The 13642-nt window shown below is 46.3% G+C and overlaps 1 protein-coding gene across 7 annotated transcripts; it reads left to right on the top strand.

Annotated features, from left to right (window-relative positions):
* Positions 1–632: 632 nt before the first annotated feature.
* MIIP (migration and invasion inhibitory protein) lies at positions 633–8114 on the top strand. 7 transcript variants are annotated; one of them, XM_051786285.1, is made up of 11 exons: positions 633–732; positions 2019–2157; positions 2262–2449; positions 2993–3457; positions 4091–4193; positions 4633–4744; positions 4940–5004; positions 5415–5544; positions 5918–6014; positions 6811–6918; positions 7192–8114. In XM_051786285.1, the coding sequence occupies exons 3-11, from the start codon at positions 2279–2281 to the stop codon at positions 7348–7350; spliced, it is 1410 nt and encodes a 469-aa protein (XP_051642245.1). In that variant the 5' UTR covers positions 633–732; positions 2019–2157; positions 2262–2278; the 3' UTR covers positions 7351–8114. The 7 variants fall into 7 exon arrangements, with proteins under 7 accessions (XP_051642245.1, XP_051642243.1, XP_051642247.1 ...); XM_051786283.1 differs by having other exon boundaries at positions 635–732; positions 1999–2157; XM_051786287.1 differs by lacking the exon at positions 633–732 and adding an exon at positions 788–1020.
* Positions 8115–13642: the final 5528 nt, after the last annotated feature.

Here is a 13642-nt window from a genome sequence, read left to right as displayed (position 1 = left end):
GATTAATGTTCTCCTAAGTGCAGTGTTCTCAACTTTGGAAATAAATTTTCCTACAATCCTTCCGCTGCCTTTCACAGAATCAGCGAGGTTGGAAAACATGTCTGAGATCATCAAGCCCAACCTCTGACCCAACACCACTTTGCCTACCAGCCCATGGCACTCAGTGCCACATCCAGTCTCTCCTTAACCACCTCCAGGGACGGTGACTCCACCACCTCCCTGGGCAGCCCATTCCAGTGTCTCATCTCTCTCTGGAAAGAATTTCTTCCTGATGTCCAACCTAAACCTCCCCTGGCGCAGCTTAAGACTGTGCCCTCTTGTCCTGCTGCTGGTTGTCTGGGAGAAGAGCCCTGGGAGAAGAGCCTCCTTCCCGTCAGGGAATTGTAGAGAGCAATGAGGTCTCCCCTGAGCCCTCGGCGGCAGCTGCGTGTTATCCTCGCACCGCCGATACTGAAAGTTTTAGTCGCATTAAAACTGTCGGTATCGAACCAACGATTTCTTGAGGATACCGGAGGAAGGAACGGCCAGCGAACGTATCGGTCGGTGCCCTCGGTCGTCCCGCCTTACGAGGGGCAGCCTCCCCCGCGGGCCCGGGCGGGCGGTGCCGGCCCCGCGCATGCCGGGAGGGCCCGGGGCGGGCCCGGAACGGGGATCCCCGGCGGCTGCGGCGGGACCGGCACGGCGGGGCAGCCCCCGGAGCCCCCGGGGCCCGGAGCGGCGGGGACGGCCCAGGTGGGACGGGGAAGGCGGCGGGACGGGCTCGGGACGGGCGGCGGGAGGAGGGAGGGTTCGCCGCTGCCAGCCCGGCCTCTGGAGGAGGGAGGGGAATTTTGCAATGCCCGGGGCTCCCTCCCCTTCCCCGTGGGCGCGGGGGAGCCGAACCAGCGCCCCTGCCTCGGAACAGCCCCGGGCCGCACAACTCCCGCGCAGGAAGCTCGTCCGCGGCTCCCGAGACAACGCCGCTGATCTTTAACTGCGGGGAGCGAAGCTCCTCCTCACGGAGGATTCAGGCTAGGGCAGGTTTTCATAAACTTGAGCTTCTTGTAGGCTGTGCCAAGAGCGGACCTCATCTGGTAAAACCCTTCCAGAAAGTCCCTTGGCCGATGTTGTTTTCGGAGTGTTTGCTCTCTGGTGAGCGGTGGTGACAGGGTGCTCATCAGAGCTGTCAGCTTTGTCCTGTGGAGGCTGCAAGAACCACTGGTTCTTGTCAAGTTTTCTCAAATTTAGTGCCTCAACAGCGATATTTCTGTTTTCTGTCCCGTACTCTTATTTCCTCTCACTAAATATTATTTCCTGTAGCAAGAAGATATGTTGTAGTTTGTTAGCACTGCTCTCCACTCCTCCTGGTGCCCTTGCACCACATTTGATTCTCCGTGTCCAGTTGCCAAGGGAGCAAACTCAAAAACAAATCAGATGAGCTTTGGAGAAGAGTTTAGGGGTCTTTCCGAATGAAATGTCCTAGAAAACCATATAGTTTTATTGAGAACATAATTTATCAATCTGATCAAAAGCAGCGTGGGAGTTTGGGTTTAGGGTTTGCTTCTGCTTTATTTAAAAATCCGCTTTTTGCAAATTTAGAGGAGCTTGTGATGTTGTGAAGATGTTCAACAGTGTGACAGCTTTCTAGACTCAAACTAGACTTAATTTGTTTATCTATTAACTCCTTTTCACTCCCTTGTGGGACTTAAGGTAATTAATTTATGGGATTGGAATTGCCCAAGACCTTGTCCTGAGTCATAATTGAGCCTTTTGGAGCCTTCCTGCCTGGGGGATATGGAGGACGGTTTTGACTCAGTATTTCTTTTGGATGTAGCAAATGCATTCATGTTGGTTATGAACTTATGAACATCCTGGGTTTATCAAAATACAAATTTCAATGTTCAAAAGAACATTAAAGCAGAATTGCATAAGAATATACTAATTAACAGCCTCTGAACCAAATGTGTCTTGTTTAGCTTTTTGATGTGACTTTTTCATGTGTGCTGTTTCCTCTGTCAGAGTTTCTTGTCTCTGTTCAGTCAGCTCCCAGTCTCTGAGTGCAAAATACTTGATGGTCCATCCGAGGGGAGAGAAGCTTGAGGTGGTGCTGGTTCTTAGCATAAGGAGTTTGGCTGATTTCTCAGGAGAAGGGATCAACACTCCAACATTTCAACAGCTGTAAGTGGGTTTTAGGAAAAATCCCCTGAAGGTGGTTTCTCCTGTGTCTGCTTCTTCACTTAATTCTTCCATTTGTGTGGTTCCCCCTTCCTCTGGCTTTACAGGAAAAGGGTTGTCTAGGATGGACTTAGAGCTTCTGAAGAGGCTGCGTCAGGCCAACCAGGACCTTCTACAAAGGCTCACAACAAAGCAGGAGGAGATCAGGAAAAGAGTTCCCAGCAAGCCACTCCTTCCAGCATCTGTTCTTCGCCACAGAGCTGCTGAGGGATCTGTCCCCTGGCCCAGGAGAGGGGTATGTGTGGTGTCTGTGCTAGAAATTCTGGGAAGCAAATGGCCCTTGTGGGACAGCAGCTCTGCCTGTGGTGTGGGAAAGGAGTCATATGGACATGGAGGAGCTGGTAGAAACTGGAATGTGGAATAGGGAGTCTGCTAGAAAAGTAGCTGCCCTCTGGTTATTGTTTATCCTGTGGTCTCAGTCTGTTCTCCTTGCAAATAATTCAGTTCCTAACTAAGACATGCAGGTTTCTTCATCTAAAATAGGAATGAACATTGTGGAACGAAATCCTTTTGTTTCTGCTAAGCACAAGGGCTGAAAGTTTCGTGGTTCCTCAAACTGGGAAAAGCTGCATTTAGCTGGAAGTGGATCTCTTTCTTCTCCAAATAAAAAGGTCTCACAAATCAACAGCAGGATTTTTCTTTTTATCCCTCAGGAATTTAAAGGGGTGAGCAGACTAGAACGAGAGGTTAATTTTTCACTTAGTGAGTGAAATGTCCTAATGAAAGGTATTTGTAATGTGACTGATGCCACGTGTTGTGAGGGTCTCTGTCCTTACAGAAGGAGAATCAGGTGGATGCTGACCCTGGAGTGGTGGTGTCTGTGGAACCCAGAGCACGGACAGCCAGAGCAGCCCTCAGTTCACCTCTGAAACACAGCAGCAGGGACAGAGAGCTACAGCAGCAACAAGCAAAGGCACAGGAAGCAGCAGGTTTGGATTCCAGCTATCCTGGGAAAGAGAAGAGTGTTGTTCCAGTGTCTGCAATCATTCCATGTGGCAGAGAAGCCTCCAGAGTGGATGGGGATGGCCATGCTCGAGGAAGTCCAGAGAAGGAATCCTTCCTCCTGGGACTTGGAGAGAACAGAAAACAGTCTGCTCTGCTCCGTGGTTTCCATGAGAAGAATCATCCAGACCCATCACTGAGCAGAGTGCAAAATGAAGAGCCCAGTGAGCAGCACGTGGTCAGCAGAGAGCCCACGATGCCTAAATCAGTCCTGGTGACATCCCAGTCCAAAGAGTTGAAGGTAAATGTCAAACCAGTGCTTTGCTTATTTTCCTGAGTCAACAGAAGGATGGGGAAGAAGGGCCAGGAGAACATGACTTGTCCCGTTCCCACTGTGTAAATGGGAAGCTGGGGCTGGAACTGTTCCTGGGTGTAGCAGCCAGGGGCTGTTGGCAGTTTGTTCAGGCCCTGCTTTCCTCAGCCAGTGAACTGAAGGCCAGAAAACTGTCACACTTGACTGTGAGACTGCCTGTGTTTGCATGTGTGATCCATGTGCTGAGGGAGAACAGCCAGGGGCACTGCTGCTGCTCCAGAGTTTGTTCCCCTGGATGTGAAGGGCAGGATCTGCCCCTGATCATTCTCCAGGGCAGCACAGGTTGCCTAATCTTTGGGGATGTGCATTGAGGGGCCTCAGTATTTTGTTTAAAGCTCTGAAAAATCCTGCCTTATACCTTGGCAAGTCCCCTCTTTCTGTTGTATTTATTGAGAAGGCAAAGGGCTGTTGAGCTAGTCACTGGTGGAGGCACAGATAGAATCCAGCCTCAAACTAAGTCACAGCTGTCCCATTTGAGCAGTTGCCAGTTGTTTCCTCAGCTGTACCTCTGAATGTCCTACTGAATGACTAAGAAGTCTTTATGAATTGTTTTCTTCCCAGAAGAAAGCCCATCATGTGACTTTTCAGCCTGAGCCTGAAGAAGATGCCACACCAGTGGGCAGCTGGTCTGCCTGTCCTTTCCTGGGCTATGACTGGATTGCAGGTGAATCCTAACCCTGAAGCAAAGCTCTCAGCAGGATGGGGTGGTATGAAGAGTTAAAACACAGTTTATGACCCCTTTAAGTTGAGGAGTGGTGGGACTGCTGTCCTCGAGTCCGTGCAGAAAGTCTCAGCAGAGGGGCTGCAGCTCTGTCAGAGGCTGTTTCCTGTCCAAACATGACCTGTGCTTCCCTGGAATGGTGAAGTGGCAGTGGTATGGGAATCCAGGCAGCAAATGACAAAGCCTTGTGGGGTCAGGGAGGATACCAAATAACTGGAATGAAATAAGGAAGCCAGACCACACAGTTAATCTGTGGTTTGACATCATGGCCTGGTCTTCTCATTACCATTATTTTGTTCTGACTGTTTTTTGTGAGGCTGGCTTTGGTGCTTTCCAAAATTTGATAAACCCGTGAACTTTCCTCTCTCCTTGGCCTTCTCAGGGCTCCTTGAAACAAAGTCTTCAGTAACAGAAAAATCTGAGCAATACTTTGCTGAGCTGCAGCAGTTCCGACAGGCCAACAGAGAAGCTTGTATTGATGAGCAGGACCTGGAGTAAGTGGGGATGGGGAAGGGCTGGAGCAGCAATGCAGTAATGAGAGCCATGGTCTGATTGGAGTGGGACACTGTAAGGGTGGCTTTGAGGGCCTTTATTTACCTCCCAGGCATAAATGTGTGCTTGGAAAAGGCTGGGCTGCTCAGAGGACCCTCCCCTCTGTCCCCATCTGATCTCTCTGTGTGTTTCTTTAGGCCCAAGGCTCTGGATTGCACAGTTCCTGAACAAGAACCAGATTTGATAACCAGTTCCCATAAGTGTAAGATCACATTTCTTCCTACTCCAATTTCTGTGAAAAAACAACTGTGCAGTCTTTGTCATCCTGAGACAGCAGCACATCATGCAAGACAAGGAAGAATGTTATTTTCAGCTACAGCTCTTCAACCAGATGCAACTTCCTACTCCAAAGGCACTTGAGTCTTCTCTCAATCACTGTCAGGGTTTCTCATAGTTGGCTAATGTTCTGTTTTTAGGTTGAGGTTGAAGTTTTGGTTTTGCTTTTTAGGAACTTACTTGGGAACAGGAAATGTAAAAGATATTTGAGGAAAGGCAGCTCCTCTTATAGAATGCAGGTGTGGCACTGTGGTAGAACACAGCTTTGTTGGCTGGTTTGAGGAACCTTCTGACAAACAAGGAATGTGAAGTTTGGTGGTTTGTTGTTCTGTGCAGGTTTTTACTGTTACCGGTTAAACCAGCGCCTGTTCCCTGTCCCTGTGGATCCAGAATCTGCCTGCCCTGTGTGTAAGATCCCACGTGCCCACCAGCCCCCAGGGACACTGGAAGAGCCAGCCCATGTCAGGTAAATAGGAGTTACTGCCTTGTAACATGCAGAACTCAAGGAAACAATAGGGAAGAAAAAGCTGATCAGGTGAAGGAGAAAACAGCATCACAACAGCTCTGTAGAAGGTTGCTGTTCTCAAGGCAGAGATACATGTTGCTTAAAAATTCCTCACTGATCTTTTCCATGAGCACAAACAGTTTTGAAGTCAATGAGAAATGCCTGTTTAAACCAAATTTGGTTCAGAACCTGAACGTGAAGTGTCTACTGCCCTGATCCAAAACCGTTTTGCTTGGTTCACTTTGGGATTAGACCCTTGGATTCTGAGTGGGGAAGGCAGATTTCCTCTGCCTTGTCAGAGGTGCAGGCACTTACTTCCCTTGTGTGGTTGCAGGGTCAGCATTCCCAGGAATACCCTTTTGCCTGCCCACAAGTACAAAGCCCATCGCAGGAGGAGCTTCGAGCCAGCAGACGATCTGGCCTTACCCTCGGTGAGTTGCTGGTCTTGCTGGTGGCACAGCCCAGGCTGGGCACTGCTTTAAGAGGGAAAGAAAATCTGTGACTCATTGCCCTGGCAGGGTTTCCACTCCAATTTCTGACCTGTGTCACTGAGGCAGCAAACCCATTGGTGTGTTCTGAGTTGGTGCCTTTGTGGAAGTGGCACAGAGTGGGTGACATATTTCCAGTGCTTTACACTGCATGAAGGAAAGTACCACGTGGAGCTGTGTCCTTCTGGGGCAGATTTGACTGGCTCAACGTGGTGATCCACACCTAAGAGTGCCTGTGTTTCCTTCCACAGGTGTCAGGGAGTCTGGAAGGAGAACATCCATGAAGCATACACAGTGTAATCAGTAGTGGCAAGGGGTGCATTTCAAACTGTTACTGTAGAGCTGGTCCTGTATTCCAGACAGTAACCAGTGCTAGGCAGTATTGCTAATCTGACCCTGGCCTAAAGATTTCCAGGGAAGAGGTGGGAGGAAACTTAGTTTTGAGGTTTAGGGAACTGGATGAGTCAGTTGAGACAGGTTCAGAGAGGTCGGGTGCTTGAGTTCACAGAGCAGGAGATCAGCTTAGAAGTAACCAGCCAGTGAAAGGTGGAAGAGGAGAGGGGCAGTTTTGCTTCATTAGAGATTTCATCATTTTTCTGTTAGTCATATAAGACTCCTCAAAAATTAATTAATTATTTTAACAATTGCTAAAGCTTCCCTGTGCAGAAATTATTATTTAGAACTATGTTTAGGCCACAATAGATACAAAAGGGTAGAGCATTTCCATCTCTTTTCACAGCACTGCCTGGCTGGCTGGGAAAACATCATCCCCCCAAGCAACCCCAGGCTCAGCAGTTTGGATCTGAGAGCTTCCCTGGAAGAGAGGCCTTCTCCCCATCCTCACCTGGTAAGCACAGCCTCCAGAGTCCCTGGAGATGCTGGGAGTTGCACAGATGGAAATTGCTGTCCCACCTCTAAAGGGTTTGATGATTATCAAGGGCTGAGCAAACGAAAATGTATCACCACTGGGAAACATTTTCCTTCTTCTCAACCAGTGTGCACAGGGACAAAAAAGGGACAAAAAAACAAGGGGCAAAAAGCCTGTTCAGCTCACCAGAGTTCATCAAAGAGAAGTCACTGTGGCACTCTTTGATTAATACCCTCTTCATTTGGCTCCCAGGACTCGCTGCCCAGAGTGCCCAGAGGAGCTGAGGAGCCCCTGCCCCCCTTGGCACGTCCCAGGTCCAGCAGTGCCTCCCCTGGGAGGAGGCAGAGCAGGCGGGGACGCCGGAGAGCAGCTCCCGGGTCGGACCAGGCTGGTTTAACCTCAACTCTGTGAACCACAGACTTGATGCCCAGGGGAAGAGGTGGGCACAGCACGTGGGAACAACTCACAGATGAAGCCATTTGGATAAAAAGTTAATCTTGGCACAGATTTTGCCCGATGGGTTTCCGCGGTCGCGCGGTGACCGGCGCGTGTGTGCGAGTTTGTACAGTCCAGTGGGGGGGTTCACTTCTCTTTTTTGCCTCTTGCAGCTGCTCCTGAGAGCTGTCCCACCTGGGGCTGGCTAAAGGGATGTGCCCAGGATGAGTAGGGACAGCCATGGCAGTCCTGCCACCTCAGCTGAGTCACCACCAGTGTAACTCAACTCTTGAGTGCCAGGGGAGGAACTGGCCTGTGAAGGGCCTGGTTCAGTGGAGTGACACAAATATGGTGATTTCCAAACATTTGAAACATGACACTTAAGTTTCTAGTGCCTTAAACTTGAGTTCCTGAATAATTTAGTTAAAATTAAAAAAATCCTATTTATTTTCAGTGCAATGTGTGTAGCTACAGAGTAACTGTGAGTGTGAAAAAACATGTTAAAATGAGATTTTATTCATTAACAAGCTAGATAATGTTAAAGTCTTAAAATGTTTGCAAATTGTGCTTGCCTCTGCTTTTCCAAGTTCGTTGGGAGATAAACCAAAAAAAACATTTTGGAGTTTTTAAATTGTACCAAAACAAAATACATTACATAGTATAATTAGTTTGAACTTCATGGACTGATCTTACTTTCCTTGCCTAAAACCAATAAAACTGATGTTTTATTTTGCCTTGAATTTTCTGAAACAGAAATTCCTCCCTCAAATGTATTTCTGGGACTGACTTGAGAGAATGGTTTTGCAGAGAGAAATGATTTATGCAGCTTCTTGGCATTCACTGTTATTTTTATATCAAATACATTATTTATTGAATCAAATGTATGAATAGACTTTTTGAAGCAGACAGGAATATTACAAGATGATGAAATTTTAATGTAAGACTTGGAATGGAAAATGAAAGGCTAAACTGACTAGTTTAGCTTTGAGTTGTGCATCTGTAGGGTGAAGTGAATGGAATTGGCAATGTGATTTCCATTATTGGAAATACAAATTTTAAAAGAAATTAATCAAGTGACTATAAAACACTAGCTGCCAAATTTTAAACTGAATAGGGAAAATTCAACATTTTTACTACATTGCCTAACCCAAAACACTAAACATTAATCTTAATTAACCTTTTATTAATTTATCCTGAAATAAATTAAAGCAGGTCTGCTCCACTTATCACAGAAAAGGAGTTGCTGTAGATTCAGTAAATGATGTGAATCTGTCTGGTGGATGCAGGTTGGAACCAGGTGAATTCAAAATAGTCTCTTGATAGCTGGGAATACATCAGTCTCTTACACTTGTGAAAGCATTGGAAGTGAGACTGTGGCTCTTTCTCCCCTAGCAACAGGTGAAAGGAGTCAGTGATGCTGCCCCTCCTCACTCAGGTTTGTCTCAGGGGGTTGGTTCTGGCCTCTGTGATCCTGCCCTTTTTTGCAAGCTGGAACAGACTGAAAATGCTCCTGTTTGTGGAACCTTTTCCTTTTTCTTAATTCCTGTCCCCCCACATCCCTCCATTGCACAGCCTCTGGAGCAGTGATGACTCCCAGGCCTGCACAAGCTGCCTTTCAGCCCCGTGCTGTGAGGAGCAGTTTGTGGAGACAGGAATGTTTTATAGTGTAATAACAAGGTTTTGCACAGTGGCTTTGCCCTGTAGTGTGTGACACAATCCCAGGTAATGCACCCTTCCCTGCAGGAGGGTGACTGACATGTCACCTGGGGGTGCACTGTGAAGGAACTCATCTATTAACTGCTTGGAAAACTGCATCTCCTCCAGTGTTAAAGCAGCTTCAGCAGTTGGACAGTGATGGACTGGGATCAGCACTTCCAGGGAGAACAGAGGCTGGGGGTGGTGTGTTGGGGTTGTTTGGATCGTGGGTCAGAAAAATGGGAACGTTTTGAGATTGGGGGTGTCTGGAAAGGAGACGAAGCAGAACTGAGATGGGTGAGACCTTTGCTGATCTGGGGCTCAAAATGTGTAAAGGAAAAGTTCCCAGTAACGTCCCAGTATATCCAGGGCTGTCCTGAGGCACAAACTAATACAGATACTGGCCTTTGTTGTGCAGGCACAGGGCTCTGGGACAGCTTGTCCCTTGCTCCTGGAGGTAGGCTTGGCCTGGGTTTATGTTTTTTCCCATTCCTGGCACTTGGGAAGGTGCTGCTTTAACCTGGGCAGCTGTGTGTCCTGGTGAAGGCTGACTCAGTGTGTGTGTGTGCTCGTTTGTGTCAGCTCTCTTCTGCCTGATGCTTTGATGGTAAACTAGTGGTTTAGTTCCCCTTTCTGACTGTACTGCATGCCTATAACACTGATTCATGGGGTGGGAAATCCAGCTTTGCTTAATTAGGCAAATGAGACACAGTAAATGATGCATTAGTGATTGGTTTGAACAGAGATGTGTAGTTAAAACCCAGCTCCCATCTGCTTCTCAGAACCAATGTCAGACTGTCAGTGGTGTTTGTGTTTGCTCTCTCTGACTATTTTAAGATAATTTTGGTGATATCTCAGGATCAGGTGTTTCTTGCTGTCAGTCCATTGTAAGAATTAATATCAGGAGTGTTGAATGAGTGTAGTGCTGATTTCTGGCTTCTGTTTCATTCTCAGCAGGCAGGGACTGTCTCCAGAACCCTCAGGTGAAACATCCGCGTGTGGCACGAACTCACTTTCTGAATCATTTGCAGACTTTGATTTTGGGGCCTTTCATCTCTTTGGAACTTTTGTTTTCAGAGCCCAGAAGAATTTATTTTCAGTGTGTGTCGAGTCTGAAAGCACAACAGAAGTTCTGCCCCTTCTCTTTGGAGTTAAAAGTCTCCATTTCACCAGTTTCCTGGGTAGTAGCAGACCAAACATAAGGACTTGGTTTTCTCCTTCAGCTGGTGTATTCCATTGGTTCTGCAGAGCAAACCTGCTGCTGGGAAGAGGAAAATAACACCCTAAATTGTCAGGGTTGAGATGCTCAGCTGTAGTCATTAAAAAAAAAAAAGTTTCACACTTTGAAAAAAACGCATCCTGAAAATCTTCCCATTTGTTTCTTTCACAAAAATTATTTGATATTATTTGATATTTCCCAGCTTTCTTTGTTTGTGTCAGCAAAGGAAATCTCATCTTGCTTCTGTAAGCTTTAAACTCAGCTTTTAGATGAGGAAAACCGGAGTATCAAGAAAGGATTTGAGTTACCCAAAACATCTGTGACAGTACTGGGGATTCATGAGTCCCACTCCTGTGTTTTAACCCCCTTGCCAGTCTTCCCCAAACGTTTTTTATTTTCAAATTTGGATTTAAATGTAGAGAACTGAAACTGTTGGTGCTTTCCCAATTCCCTCGATCAAGAGCTTTGCCTGTGGAGAATGACCATGTGGAACTATCCCACCCCTCCAGGAGCTGCTGTCAGAATTACTGAAAGTACAGACATGATGTGATCTCCCATCTAAGGTCATTTCTCTCTCCCTCCCAGCCTGTGGGCATAGTAATTCTGTGATATGGTTTTGGTTTCCTTCATGGAAGCCAAGCCTTTCTTGAGAGAACTGAGTTCTCTGTCAGCTCTTCTCATTTTTCAGTCTGACTCAAAATGTACTTTAGTTTTGAAGCTACTACAGGCCAGAAAAAGTCATTTTATACACATTTATTTTGTTACATTAGTTATTTTATCACTTTATGTAAGGCAGTAGTATTAGTTGAGATAACAAAAACAGTTATAAGAACTTTGTTATCCACATAAAATTTATATACATGACATCTGCAGAAGAAATCTAATTGAAAATCAAGCCATGTTATCTGTATCATTAACATGATAACCTTTTTTTTTTTCCTGATGGTAACTCTTGTTTTAAGCCATTGCTACATTTCAACAAGTGGACAACAAGAGCTTCACACCACCTTCCTTGTTGAGGACAGGGGACAAACATGCCAATGTAAATTGCTGAATCAATACAGCTCTGCAGGTCATGTTCTCAAGAGCATCTGGAATGTATTTAACACAGTGCAGAGTGGCTGAAGTGCCAAAATTAAATGGATTGACAAAGACTTAACACTAAGAAGAAGAGAACTGTGTGTGCCAGCAAATAAGTATCAGTACCAGAGTGACAGAGTAGAGGGACACAATTTGGCCAGTCTGTGGCACACTTGGCATAACTGAGATTTTATTCCTTTTAACGAGTGTCATTTCAGTGCTGTGTCACTGCAGGCAGTTCAAACCCTGATGGCTCCCTCATCTCATTAAGTGTCTCAGTGAGATCACGTTGCACCAGTGCTGCCCTCCCTCCTGCCTGTCCTTTCTGGGCCATGGAGAGATTTCCAGAGAAGTTCAGTCCCTTGGCTTCCCTTACAATGCCCTTGCAATGCCCAAAATCACTGGGCTCCTGTGTCACCACAGTGTCACTTTGCAGGATGCCCAGGGACAGAGCTCCCCCTTAATGCACAACAATATCAAGAAAGTAATTCTTGGGTATTTTTCTTTCTTCTTTTTTTTTTTATTATTTTCCTTCTTTTAACCGTGAGATTCTCTGTGGTTTTTATTGCAGGAAATGCCTTCATTTCTCTTCTCTTGTTTAATTTATACCCCCGAAGTGCACGGCTTTTTTCCCCAACAAGCACTGCCTTTGGTGCTCCTGAAGCCCCTGGAGTTTCAGGGTCTGGGCTTGTTCCCCCTGGCTAAGGAGCAAGAATTTGGTGATTTTTTTCTCAGCATACTGCAATGCTCCAAATAGCAACACTGACAGACACTGAAATACAGATTTTAGACAAGGTGTTTTAATATGTGTCCTTTCAAACTCCATGGCCTCTTTTATCTGTTGGACAAGGGTTCAGAGATGACACTTCTCTCTGTGTGTTTTTCCTCTGATACAGCTGGACCCATATTAACTGAACACACATATTTAAACCCAGGAGAAACCATGCTAAAAGTACAACATGAGACCAAAATCAGCCACTTCAAAATTAGAAAATGGCATGAGTACTTTTGCTTGAGCACATGTGTTCCAGTGCTGCTTCTGGAGCATTCCATGGCTGCTCCCTTTGCTGGGCTCTCCCTGTTCAGTGGACAGGCAGTGCTGAAGGGATGCTTTGGGCACGTGGTGGAGACTTTTCCTCGTGGTTTGGTTGGGTCTCTGCATCCTCTTGCTCCAGGAATCAAGTGACATTTGAACAACTGCTGACTTACAGGACCTTCTCTGATCCCTCTCAGCTCCAAGCAGCTCACACTGACCAGATACCCTATGCAGAAAACACCTAAGCTTGGCATGAACCAAATAAGTTAAAATACAAACTGCCAAGGAACCTTATCTTGGGGCATTGCCACCTTTTAACACCCAAAGCAAAAAGGGATTCAGATATTAACAGGTGCGTGCAATCAAATTAACATTATAAATAACAATATCATGCTCATTAGGGGCTTCCCCTTTTCTCTGATAGATGTTGTCCCCTGATGGAAGACCAGAGAAATAGGGGTTGTTTGTTTGCTTCTGTTTGTTCTGCACTTTTGTTGTTTTCATTAACACAGAGGACTATTTTCTAGGAAACGCAGCCGACGTGTGGAGAGCAGCAGCGTGGGCTTGTTGTAAACTGGAGGTGCTTCTTCCAGTTACTAACAGAGCTTCCTTTGGAAAGCCCCTTTTGTTGTATTTCAAATCAAAACACGCAAAGTCTGACATGAATGCATTCAGCTGGAAGTGCAGGCTGGGATGTTCCCGTGAAACAACCTCTTCATTGCTGTTCTTTTATTACAGACCTGAGACAGCACTGTGTGAGGTACCAGCCTTTCTGAAAAAACAGCAGCAACAATAAGCCCTTTCCACTTCCCATCCTTTTAAGTATCTGGTTCAATCAAGAATGAGCTTGAGAATAAGAAGTTCAAGGAAAAATGGCAGCTGGAAGCCTGGTTTCACTTTGGACATGTGAGTGGATTCTTTCTTCTGAGGAGGACTGATCTCCTCCTGCAGCCTCTCCCTCAGGGAGCTTGTCATGAGCACCTTGTCCCTTCATCCAAGTCATCTCCTTCTGTGAAACCTTGTAAATTTTAATGGCACCCCCTCCTCAGCCAAATTTGATTGAAGTTATCCAGTGGGTTCAAAAATTATTGACACCATTCGTTAAAAAGGAGCTGATATACATATATGTACATATACCAAATGCTCAGTGGGCTTGTTTCAGTCTTACTTTATCTGGAAAACGGGCCAGAAAACTCTCCCTGCTGCCAGTTCTGGGAAAGTCTTTCACACACAGTGTT

This window comes from Manacus candei, unplaced genomic scaffold (genome assembly GCF_025592945.1).
Source record: "Manacus candei isolate 608988 ecotype Guabito, Panama unplaced genomic scaffold, ASM2559294v1 h1tg000022l, whole genome shotgun sequence".
Classification (NCBI taxonomy): Eukaryota; Metazoa; Chordata; class Aves; order Passeriformes; family Pipridae; genus Manacus; species Manacus candei.
This window is presented reverse-complemented; position numbering and strand designations above follow the sequence as displayed.

Bases quoted from the DNA above. Each gene is read 5' to 3' on its own strand.
- MIIP (XM_051786285.1), top strand. From the start codon at position 2,279: ATGGACTTAGAGCTTCTGAAGAGGCTGCGTCAGGCCAACCAGGACCTT. The intron at 4,194-4,632 runs GTGAATCCTAAC...TGGCCTTCTCAG, and splicing joins GGGCTATGACTGGATTGCAG to GGCTCCTTGAAACAAAGTCT. The intron at 5,545-5,917 runs GTAAATAGGAGT...GTGTGGTTGCAG, and splicing joins GAAGAGCCAGCCCATGTCAG to GGTCAGCATTCCCAGGAATA.